General features: G+C 38.5%; 1 protein-coding gene across 4 annotated transcripts in view; it reads right to left on the bottom strand.

Moving 5' to 3' along the window:
- SLC4A4 (solute carrier family 4 member 4) overlaps positions 1-12,679 on the bottom strand; it is a 363,818-nt gene that overhangs the window by 87,012 nt on the left and 264,127 nt on the right. For all 4 annotated transcript variants that reach the window (XM_070791561.1, XM_070791562.1, XM_019962896.2 and 1 more), the window contains exon 12: positions 12,427-12,601. In XM_070791561.1, the coding sequence (XP_070647662.1) occupies positions 12,427-12,601 (175 nt within the window). The remainder of the gene's footprint in view (positions 1-12,426; positions 12,602-12,679) is intronic.

Here is a 12,679-nt window from a genome sequence, read left to right as displayed (position 1 = left end):
GGATGAGATGGCTAGATGGCATCACCGACTCAATGGATGTGAGTCTGAGTGAACTCTGAGAGTTGGTGATGGACAGGGAGGCCTGGCATGCTGCGATTCATGGGTTCGCAAAGAGTTGGACATGACTGAGCGACTGAAGTGAACTGAACTGAACACATACATCAGTCCCTCATGCTGGGAAAGATGGGAGGTAGAAGGAGAAGAGGCCATCAGAGGATGAGAAGGCCAGATGGCATCACCGATGCAATGGATATGAACTTGGGTAAACTTCAGGAGAAGGTGAGGGACAGAGAGGGCTGTCATGCTATAGTCTGTGGGGTCGCAAAGAGCTGGACACAACGGGGTGACAACAACAACAACATACACATTATGAATCTACTCAGATAAGAGATGAAGAGGCTGAACGAGGTCTCTTCCAAGGTCTCCTCCAGGTGGCTCAGCACAAAGAGCAGGTCCTGGAGTCAGGGATACCGGAGTTTAATCTCAGCTCCACTACTTATGAACTTCTCTAAATCCTAATTTTCTCCTCTGTAAAATCAATGGCTATTTCACAGGATAATTACTTGGACTGAATATGATAATACCATACAAAAAGCTAAGAATAAAGTAGAGAGACGATAAGATGCTGGTTTTCTTTTCTTCCTGCTTCCCGTCTCCTTCTTCCCAGTCTGTCTCAGTTACTTCTCTCTCCTTCAACAGAGGAAGGAGATGGAGCGTGACAGTCAATAGGAGTGACAGGAAAAGATGAAGATTGCTCCTCAGGCAAAAAGAGGACAAAAGCCTCTAGATTCTCAGTGTTTTCCAGGGTTAGGTTGCTGTTCAGTCATGTCCAATTCTGCGATCCCATGCACTATAGCCCTCCAGGTTCCTCTGTCCGTGGCATTTTACGGGCAAGAATACTGGAGTGAGCTGTCATGGCCTACTCCAGGGCGTCTTCCCAGGGATCACACTCAGGTCTCTGTGTCTCCTACATTGGCAAGTGGATTCTTTACCACTAGGGCCACCAGGAATCCACAGAAGCCTTAGACGGCAATGTTACAGCCACTGATTTTGGTGTTTCTTTTCATTCCTTGTAGTATCAAACACATGGAATCAGCCACAATAAAACAAAATGGTGTATTTCCCTTTATAGAAATGAAGTAAAAATCCACATGTAAAGCAATTGGTGAACCTTTTTTTGCTCACACGAGGGTATAACATTAAACCAAAGATATTCCTTGTTTTAAAGAAGGGCCAAGAGAGTCAACTGAAGTCTCAGAAAGATCAAGCATAAAAGAAATTTGAGGAAGGGAGGTTCAAGAGGGAGGGAACATATGTATACCTATGGCTGATTCATGTTGATATATGGCAGAAACCAACACAATACAGTAAAGCAATTATCCTCTAATTACAAATAAATAAGCTTTATTTTTTTTAAATTTTATTTTATTTTTAAACTTTACATAATTGTATTAGTTTTGCCAAATATCAAAATGAATCCGCCACAGGTATACATGCGTTCCCCATCCTGAACCCTCCTCCCTCCTCCCTCCGCATACCATCCCTCTGGGTCGTCCCAGTGCACTAGCCCCAAGCATCCAGTATCGTGCATCAAACCTGGACTGGCAACTTGTTTCTTACATGATATTTTACATGTTTCAATGTCATTCTCCCAAATCTTCCCACCCTCTCCCTCTCCCATAGAGTCCATAAGACTGTTCTATACATCAGTGTCTCTTTTGCTGTCTCGTACACCAGGTTATTGTTACCATCTTTCTAAATTCCATATACATGCGTTAGTTAGTATACTGTATTGATGTTTTTCCTTCTGGCAGTATGGTACTGGCACAAAGACAGAAATATAGATCAATGGAACAAAATAAATAAGCTTTAAAAAGTGACAAGAACATGAAAAAAAGGAGGAAATCTCACCATAGGAGCAAGATTCTTTAGAAAAAAAAATCCAACCACAATTGGTAGCACCAGAAGTTTGTCTGTGAACTACTTGTGATAAGTCAAGGCCATCACACCCGTCATGGCTAACACAAAGCAAATGCATTCAAGATGATAAAACATTCAACATTTATGCTGTCAACTTTGACTTTATTGCAATTTAGTACATTTAATATCTTCATATAACACTAAAGAATGACCTTTGTTGTTTTATGTCCTTTTTATTAAGAAATGTATTACTTGGATTAATAATTAACCCCAAATTGCCTTAAAATACAAAAGATTTTCTATCTCTTTGACAATTATCAACCAAGTAAAACGAGAAAAGAATATTTAGGGGGCAATATATGCTAAAATATTCACCAACATTACTGTTAGATTTCAAGACTTGAAAAAAAAAAATGTCTACTAACCATAAAAAGAAATTTCAGCCTGTATTGGCTGTAATCTATTAAAACTGTGTAGAATGTTGATCAATAAAATTAAACTTCTCTAGCATTTGAATCTGAAATTTAGACAAGAAAAATGATGCAGCCTAATGACTTTTAAACATGGCCATTGGAAATAAGCAAACAAACCTGAATTACCTGCAGATCAGATCCCCAACGTAAAGCCACAAGATCAAAAATAAGTGATGAGATGATGAAAGTACCTAAATCAAATTTGAGCCACATGAAAAATATCTGTGAGGGTTGTTTTTGTTTGTTTTGTTTTTTGTTTTTTAGGGAAAAAGAAATACTGAATTTTTATTTCCACTTTGGGCTTCCCAGGTGGCTTTGTGGTAAAGAATCTGCCTGTCAGTGCATGAGTACAGGAGACACATGTGGGAAAGATTCCCTGGAGAAGGAGAAGGAAATGGCAACCCACTCCAGTATTCTTGCCTGGAGAATCCCATGGACAGAGGAAGGAGCCTGACGGGCTTTTGCAGGGGTTTGCAAAAGAGTCAGACATGACTGAGCGACAAAACACATCTTCACTTTGAACAAATAAATCAAGATCTTCAAAGATTAGGTCCCAGGAATCCATAGGTTTCCAAAGTTCCCAAACTGATTTTTATACGGTCCATATCTGAGGTGCACCCATTCAGGCAATCTTCCTTCTTCTATCAAAATAAGAACTACCCGCTAGCATGGTTAATGACCAGCAGCTACACAGACCATTCATCTACACTAGGAAGGAAGACTGGATACACAACCCTCATTTCTTACTTCACCTGTGTAGCTACAGACTATAAATCAATGATTTCTCTCCTGACAGATCACAGCCGCCAAATCCTTAGTGTGCCATCTCTGCCTAAAAGTGCTTTGTCGTCATAAACAGGATTTCTGTTTACACTGCCCAGCAGGAACAGAAAAAAGGAGGCAAGACTTGAAAAACAAATTATCTCTCTGCTTGAAGAAAAGTATGAGCCAAAATCTCTACTAAAGAGCTCCAGTTCCAAGTCCAATAGAATGGATAGCAAGAAAGGGAGGCTTTACAATATTGTTTTGTTTGAAGAGCTGTGAATAGGTATCTAGATCCTCTGAAGTGTCCAAACATCAAATACCAGTATAATCTTACACAAAAATTAAGTCCAGATGGATGAGAAATGTAAATGAAAACATAAAAGAACTAAGATATGTGGGTAAATATTTTTCTAATCTTGGGGTGGGGAAACTGCTCTAAATATATCATGAATATAAGAAATTATAAAAGACTAAAGATTTTGACTACATAAGAACTGAGATCTTTACAGCAAAAGAAATCAAATGTGGTTAAAAGATACATAGCAGATCTAGGAAAAATACATTTGTGATATTTCTGACAAGCAAAGGGAAAATATCCTTATTATACAAAGAGTTCTTATAAGTCAATGAGAAAAAAAGAATGCCCCAAAGAGAAATATCCCAAGTGTACAAATATAAAGACACATAAGTAAGCAATAAGTATGGACGGATATTACCTCTCACTAAAAATCAAAGAAATGTAAATGGAATAAAAATGAGCCGTCATTTTTAAGCCACAGAATGACAAAAATGAGAACATGAGACAAATTCTGTTTTTGCAAGAAAGTGAGCAAGCCAGCTCTCTTGTCCATTACTGGTAGAAGTTTAAATCAGTATACCTTTGTGAAGTGTAACCTGAAATCAATATCAAAAATAAAACAAGTATATACTGCAATCACATTCTGCTAAAAATTTAGCTAAAGAGGTAATGACAAAGAAGGAAAGTGGAGTTAAGCACCAAGATTGTTTACAAATGAAAGGACTGAAAAAAACTAAAAGTCCACTAATAGAGAATTTATTAAATAAATTATAGCACATACACCATGTGTATAAAGAAATGCAGCCATTAAAAATGCTGTGTTCAAGACCCATATTGAGGTGGAAAGACTTTCTTGAAATGCTAGTTACATAAATGATTGCATATATGATCTCATTTACAGAAAATCCTACACAGTGATCTGTTTATACAAGCATTGCAAGATACAGAAAGATATTCATGAACAGGTTAATAATGGTTATTCCTGGATTTAAGGGCAAAACGATCTTCTATGCAGTGTTTCTGTACTATTTGAATTTCGTACCATGCTTAATTTTATCTTATTCAAAACAAAGCTATTTCAAAATGATTTCAAGCTAAACACAAAATATTGTTTAGAATTTAGCATTGTTTGGGATCTTCACCGCTGCTCAAATGACCCATCATTTTCTGACCACCAAGAAAATAGAGTTGACAAAGGTCATTTACATGGGAAAAACAGCCAAATAGGTTTCTGCTAAATGGAATTTGGTAAAACAAAAAAACGAACTTCAATCAAACAGGTTTCATTCAAAACTTATACATGAAATGAAGCAAATTGTCTAAAGTTAAAGTTTCTTCCAGGGAAAAGCAATGACCAACATACCCTGGAGGCAAGTAAACAGTGTGGTGCCCTTTACTTTGTAACTGAATACACATTTATTGTTTTCTTACCAACACAACCTAATTGGATCATTCCAACAGACAACCCTGCCCAAACTGGAATATGTTTCTGTTGCAGATTAACACATCACCTTCTATTTCCACTTCAGGGAAGAAACGCACTTTGGTACCAAAATGTAACATTCAGGGAAGATGAAATTATTATCTAGTCTTCATGCAGTAAAGTAATTATCAGTTGCTTTAATCCTGCTGTTACAAATTGCGCATGATGCTTTGTAAAGAAGTGTCTATCTTATTGAGGAATATCATATATGAGTAAGAAATGATACATTTCCAACTTAAGCAGATTGATTGAATATTCTCAGCACAGCAGTATGTTAAAATAAAGCCTCAAAGTTGGAGATGCCAAATTTATATTTATAAATGTTCCTTATTATGAAACAAGTTCCCTTAAAATGTGCTCTGTTAGGCTCCATAAATATCACAAAATTCAACAAATTCTAAAATCCTAAAAATCTTACGGTCTTCTTTTACTAAAAGGTTTGTGAAAATAGGATTATATTTATTCCTGAAAAAAATTTAAATGACTTTCTTCACTCAGTCTTCACTCTAGACTGTGCTCAGTCATTCACAACCAACAGTCAATTTAAATTAAAGCACTTCTCTGTGTTCCATAAAGCTAAGAAGGACAGCTTTTAAATAACAAAGACTTGACACTAAGTATCAAAACAGTTTTCCTTATATCAGTATCTTACCCACAGACTAACCTATTCATAAATATTTGTTAAATCAACATTTAACAATTTAATTAATAGAACCCACTTGGCATGGGAGTAGGAAATGGCAATCCACTCCAGTGTTCTTGCCTGGAGAATCCCAGGGACGGGGGAGCCTGGTGGGCTGCCGTCTATGGGGTCGCACAGAGTCGGACACGACTGAAGCGACTTAGCAGCAGCAGCAGCAGTACCCACTTGGCAACCAAGAATATAAATCTAATGCAATGAGTTCATATGCATGGTCATAAGAGACTTTTAGTTGTGGGAAGGACATGTTTTTAGGATAGTGAAGATAAAAGCCCTTATTTTTACTTAACAGTATGGCAGAGCTCAGTGGTAAAGAATCCACCTGCCAATGAAGGAGACGCGAATTCAGTCCCTGGGGTCAGGAAGATCCCCTGGAGGAAGAAATTGCAACGCACTTCAGTATTCTTGCCTGGAAAATCCTATGGACACAGGAGCCAGGCAGGCTACAGTTCATGGGTTGCAAAGAGTCGTACATGACTGAGCATGCATCCTCATGGCAAGGGGAGAGCTTCCGATTGTAAAGCTCTCAGATTGTAAAGAATTTGCCTACAAATTCTGGTGGCTTAGATTGTAAAGAATTTGCCTACAATGCAGAATACATGGGTTGGATCCCTGGGCTGGGAAGATTCCCTAGAGAAAGGAATGGCTATCCACTCCAGTATTCTTGCCTAGAGAATTCCATGGATAGAGGAGCCTAATGGGCCACAGTCCAGGGGGTCACAAAGTGTCAGACATGACGGAGGGACTAACACACTTTCACTTCATGGCAAGGGGAATAGAGCATCATTACAGTAGAGCTTACTGAAAAGTGCAATAAGAGCACTGCATATTCTTGGATCTCAGAAAGCCAACGCTCTAATACTTTGTTGCTTAAGAACAGGAAACAAGCCAGGGCTAGATCCCAGAAGACTGTAAGGTCAACTCTTGGCAAAGCAGTTCAGTTACTCCCAGAAGCCCAGGCTAAACTTTAACTGCCTACACTTAAGGAATCCATGCACACCCACTCTGGAAGTTTCAGAGTCCTCTCAGAGAAGCATGATGGCTCAAATGTATGTGGCAAGTTGGAGAATTCATGCAGCTATCTATGCTGCCATTCTAATTTGATTATATCTGGAGAGAATTCCAGAAAAACATCTGCTTCTGCTTTATTGACTATACCCAAGCCTTTGACTGTGTGAAAGTGAAAGCAAAAGTCGCTCAGTCCTGTCCAACTGTTTGCAACCCCATGGATTATACAGTCCATACAATTCTTTAGACCAGAATACTGGAGTGGGTAGCCTTTCCCTTCTCCAGGGCATCTTTCCAACCCAGGGATTGAACCCAAGTATCCCATATTACAGGCAGATTCTTTACCAGCTGAGCCACAAGGGATCACAACAAACTGTGGACAATTCTTAAAGAGATGGGAATGAGGCCACCTGACCTGCCTCCTGAGAAACCTGTATGCAGGTCAAGAAGCAGCAGTTAGAACTGGACATGGAACAACAGAATGGTTCCAAATTGGGAAAGGAGTATGTCAAGGCTGTATATTGTCACCCTGCTTATTTAATTTATATGCAGACTATATCATGCGAAATGCCAGGCTGGATGAAGCACAAGATGGAGTCAAGATTACCAGGAGAAATATCAATAACCTCAGATATGCAGATGATACAACCCGTAGAAAGTGAAGAACTAAAGAGCCTCTTGATAAAAGTGAATGAGGAGAGTAAAAAAGTTAACTTAAAACTCAACATTCAGAAAACTAAGATCATCATGGCATCTGGTCCCATCGCTTCATGGCAAATAGATGGGGAAATAATGGAAACAGTGAGAGACTTTATTTTCCTGGGCTCCAAAATCACTGCAGATGGTGACGGCAGCCATGAAATTAAAAGATGCTTACTCCTTGGAAGAAAAGCTATGACCAACCTAGATAGCATATTAAAAAGCAGAGACATTACTTTGCCAACAAAGGTCCATCTAGTCAAAGCTATGGCTTTTCCAGTAGTAATGTATGGATGTGAGATTTGGACTATAAAGAAAGCTGAGTGCTGAAGAATTGATGCTTTTGAACTGTGGTGTTGGAGTAGATTCTTGACAGCCCCTTGGAATGCAAGGAGATCCAGCCAGTCCATCCTAAAGGAAATCAGTCCTGAATATTCATTGGAAGGACTGATGCTGAAGCTGAAACTCCAATACTTTGGCCACCTAATATAAAGAACTAACTCATTGGAAAACACCCTGATGCTGGGAAAGATTAAAGGCGAGAGGAGAAGAGGCCAACAGAGGATGAGATGGTTGGATGGCATCACCAACTCGACGGACATGAGTTTGAGTAAACTCCGGGAGTTGGTGATGGATAGGAAAGCCTGGTGTACTGCAGCCCACGGATGGGGTCACAAAGAGTTGGACACGACTAAGCAACTGAACTGAACTGACTGGAGCCTCTGGAGCCTCAACTGATTTATTTTGAACACAGTTCCATGGGAAATGATCCATATGCCTCTCAAGATTTGCTTCGAAATAGGTGTGTGCATATGTATATACACAAACACACACACATAATGTGATATATATATATATATATTACATATATAGGTAAGATTACTGAATTTATATAACTGAGAATGTATGTGAATACTAATTACATATATATGTATATATATATATATATATTTCTGCTTTGAAATGAATGCTTAAATGTAAATTCCTGTCATTGAGTAGGCAAGACCTCCTGAAGAGAAGTTGGCAGAAGAGTTTGCTTAAACGACACCAGTGTGGGTGACTCACTCATGTTTTCACAACATGCTTCTGCCCAGCATCCATGTCTATTTGTAGCCTCACAATAAAGGTCCTACATGAACGTCTCTCAGCTGCCCGCCTCTAAAAGCAAGGACACTGTAGTCGGTTGACTCATTTGAGCTGCCTGTGCTTTTGTGAATAACCCACTGCCACATTTATGAAGGCATGTGATACAATTGAAGATTATTTCAGGCTGTGACAAAGCTTTTCTGCTCAGTTCTGATCTAGTGTTTAGAAAGTCAAATGAAGAAAGAAGATTTCACCCCTTTAAATAGGTCCACTACAGACCACTACTGGTATCTCGGGGGAGCATAAAACAGATTGCTTTATCAACTCTAGATTGTAAATACCATCAGAATAGGGATTCTTACCTACTTTGGTCATGTTATCTGTATCCTCAGCACTTAATGCCTGGGACACAGTAGACATCCAATAAATATTCACAAAAGAATGTATCGACGTCTGCCTTAGACTAGTAAAATAACCTGGTCTTGACACCAAATCCACAAAGTATTTTCTTTTCCTGATGCGAAGTCAAGAAGACATTTACTGCCAGAGCATCAAAACCTCTGTATGTTACAAGATGGCCAACAGGCTCATGAAGAGATGGTCTCATCACTAATTATTAAAGAAATGAAAACCAAAACTACAGTGAGAGTTTTCACCTCACACTGTTCAGAATGGCTGTCATTTAAAAAGTCTACAAATAACAAATACTCGAAAGGGTATGGAGAAAATGGAACCCTCTTACACTGTTAGTGGGAATGTAAACTGGTGCAGCCCTATGGAAAAAAGTATGCAGGTTCCTCAAAAAATCAGGAACAGAGTTGACATATGACCCAGCAATCCCACTCCTGGGCATATATTTAGGAAAAAAACCTGTAATTCAAAAAGATGTATGCACCCCAATGTTCATATCGCAAAAAAACACCTCTGTACGTTAAAGAACATACACCCTTACAGTTTTGAGACACTCTTCAACATATTAAATTCACCTTATTCCCTGGTCTTCAAAATAGATAAAACCAATAGATACACCCATCTAAGTCATCTACCACTGCAAGAAAACCTAATTAGATGACTATAAGCAAAATTTTTCCATATTTAAATTCTAGGATATGTAAAATTACTATGTAACTATTGAGTTGCATATGCGTGTGCATGTCCTAGTCAAATTATATTTACACATATTATATCAAAAAACCCACTGAATCTATGAACTCATTTACTAACAGCATCATTCCGCCCAAAACAAATTCATAAGAGAGTATTCTGTTCAAGAAATAGCTATCAATGATCATTAATTTTTTAATCCCTGTTTTTCAATGTTTCTGCCACCCACTGAAAGTACCAAATTGTAGTATTTCATCCACATAGTTCTTAAAACGAAAAAGTCTTCAGAAATGACATGAAGACTAAATATATGTATATATGAGTGTTAAATATATCCAAGACTATTTTCATTCAGAGAAAGTTTCAAAAAACCGAATTCAGTTTCAGTGAAACTATCAATGGAGGTTACATAATTTATTGATACAATGGTCTATTATGTCTGACAAATTATCCTCATAGGTTTCAATTAGATACTTGATTAAGTCAACTCCTAGAAGTAACATCCAGCAAATGGTCATTTTAATGGACATCCTGACACACTGAAAGCATTTATATTTCTCCTAAAGTCTTTAGAACCCAGAAAATAGCTTACTCCACCAGCAAGGCCTTTCCCATAATACTTGTCTCAGAGGACAAACCCACAGTAACTATATATGTTACACAACTTAATCTTTACAGAACTCCCTCATATGCAAAATAATGCACCACCAGGAGGGATCAATAATAGACTTGAACAGATTTCTCTCTCTCTTGTGTGAGATGCAGCATTTTAAAGCTAAGTCTCACAAAGTTGAAGAGTTCAATTCAGCTTAAAAAGGCAAAAGGGTAACACATAAGAAATGTCATTATGTCTCCATCTCAATAAGAACATTTAAAAAAAAACCACATATTGAAAAATTATCTTCACCTGAAAGTCTATCTATATTGTGCAAGACAGAAGGAGGTTTTGTTCTTGCTACCCTCTCAAAATCACAGCTTTGTGTGATTTTTTCTTAACATGTTGTTCAGTGGCTCAGTTGTGTCTAACTCTTTGCGACCCCATGGATTGCAGCATGCCAGGCTTCCCTGTCCTTCACTTAACATGAGGTTGCCTGTCTTATCTTCTTCGTGCTGGCCTCAGGGTACTTCCCCAGTGCTTTTTTCCTCCACTTTGTTCTTTTGAATGACGTATTTTAATTATCATTAGACTTTCATTTAGATGAAGAATAGCCACGCAATTTGAATACAGACAGATTTTGTAAAAATACCATTACTGAATTACTGTTACAACTAATTTACTCATTTTTGTCTATGAATGAGGAAAAAAGGGGAAGACATTTTTTTTCATATACTTCATCTCTGTGACTACAATGCTTGGCTTCTATTCCCCATACTTGGGAATATACAGCTAAGTGCTTTCTGGTCAGCACAATGTAATTTTAAAATGTTGATCATTGGCCAATATTTCAGAATCACCAGATTTCACTTAAGAATTTGAATTTCCAACCTCTCTTTGAAAATCAGAAAATGAATAATGAGTGCATATTCACATGGCAACAAGGAAAGCCAAGTGGCAACTGCCCCCTTTCAAAGGAGCAGGAGGTCACGGGAGGCATCACAGTGCCCAGCTGTGAGAAAACCCAAGCCAGCCTTGGACTAGTCAGAGGGGGAGCCCCCAGCCCCGGCAGCAGTCACGTGAGGAAAGAAGCCCTCGGGCAACTCCAAACTCAGCTGCCAAAACACTGCAAGTCTACAAGGACCTAAGGGAACAAGCCACCCGAGTCCATCAACCACCAAAACCATAAGAGAGAAGGAAAAAATGGTTGTTTGAAGCCTCAGATTTGGGGGTAACATGCTATGCAGCAATAGATAAAGACTAAAAGATGAAAGTGCTCTTAACAAGTGAAATAAAATTGTTTAAAGTAATGTCTCCCTTTTTTGCTTGGGTCAACACAGATGTCACAGAGCGTCTCCATCTTAATTTTGTGTTTAAGCAGAAATCTAAAATATGAAATGTGCCCAGGGGAGAAAACAGAAGTAGAAAAAAAGCAATCCTTTGGAAGCAGCTCTATTATTTTAAATGAGCTGGTTGGCAGCACTTATTAATGTCACATAGGTTAAACAGTAATAAGTAGTAACACAGAAGAACAGTGTTTGAAAAGGGCTTGAATCTGGTTCTTTTCAGCTTCACTCACTACTCTATACTCCGCAACTAGCACAATGCCTATTTTTTTCCATAATGATTGGATCAACTAAAAGAGGTTTTGTACATATCTTTCTGATTATGGGAATTAAAAATATCTTTTCTATCACTAAAACTTCAGCTATTATGGCTACAAAAGAAGGGCAAATGCCACCTGCAAAGCAACCAACAAAATAAGCTAGAATCTTAATGGCTTAATGAGAGGCAGATCCAGGAATAGGAACACCAACTCGTGGCTTTTATCCTTAAAGCTGAGTTCTTCTCATAAAGATACAAATTCAGTCTTGAGCAAAACACCCATCGTCTGCTCACATGTAAAAGGAAGCTAACCAGGCATTCCCCCAAAACTTGATATATCAAATTTAACAGTGTGGTCCATACATTCAAGGTAATAGAAGATCGAAACCTTATACCCGGCACAAAATTAAAGCAGCTGATCTGCTTTTGCCCAAATAGAGCTATATATCCTCATTTCCTTCCCTTCTTTTCCCCACTTGTGACTCAAGCCAGATTTCATCGAGCTATTTTTGTAACTACTAAAATGCTGGAAATACAGCAGCAGACCAGAAGCAAAGTAAAATGCAGCATCCAGCAAAAGAAAGAAAATCACGCTGAGTAACTGAAAGGCCATCTGCTTCTCGCTGAGCTGCAGGGGTGAGGAAGGCAATCTGGCTGTACTATTTGTGTCTTCCCCCAAACCAAACCCACCTGCATGTTGTCAGTGGCATCCCCAAGCAGTCCTCCGAAAGTGATAGCATTAGTTACAGTTGCCAGATAAATGAAGAGAATTGCTGAAAGAGCCTGAATATTTAAAGCATCATAAAAGTCACTGGCAAAAAATGGTGCTTTCCTCTTTATGTCCTTAATTAGTCCACCACAGAACCTGGGTAGGGAAAAAGCAAACGTGACAATGTAAAATAAAGTATCGGGCAATGAACCAAGAGATAACTTATTTTAATCG

Source organism: Bos indicus, chromosome 6 (assembly GCF_029378745.1).
Source record: "Bos indicus isolate NIAB-ARS_2022 breed Sahiwal x Tharparkar chromosome 6, NIAB-ARS_B.indTharparkar_mat_pri_1.0, whole genome shotgun sequence".
Taxonomy (NCBI): Eukaryota; Metazoa; Chordata; class Mammalia; order Artiodactyla; family Bovidae; genus Bos; species Bos indicus.
Note: the sequence above shows the minus strand (reverse complement) of the source record. Positions and strands in the feature narration are given on the sequence as shown.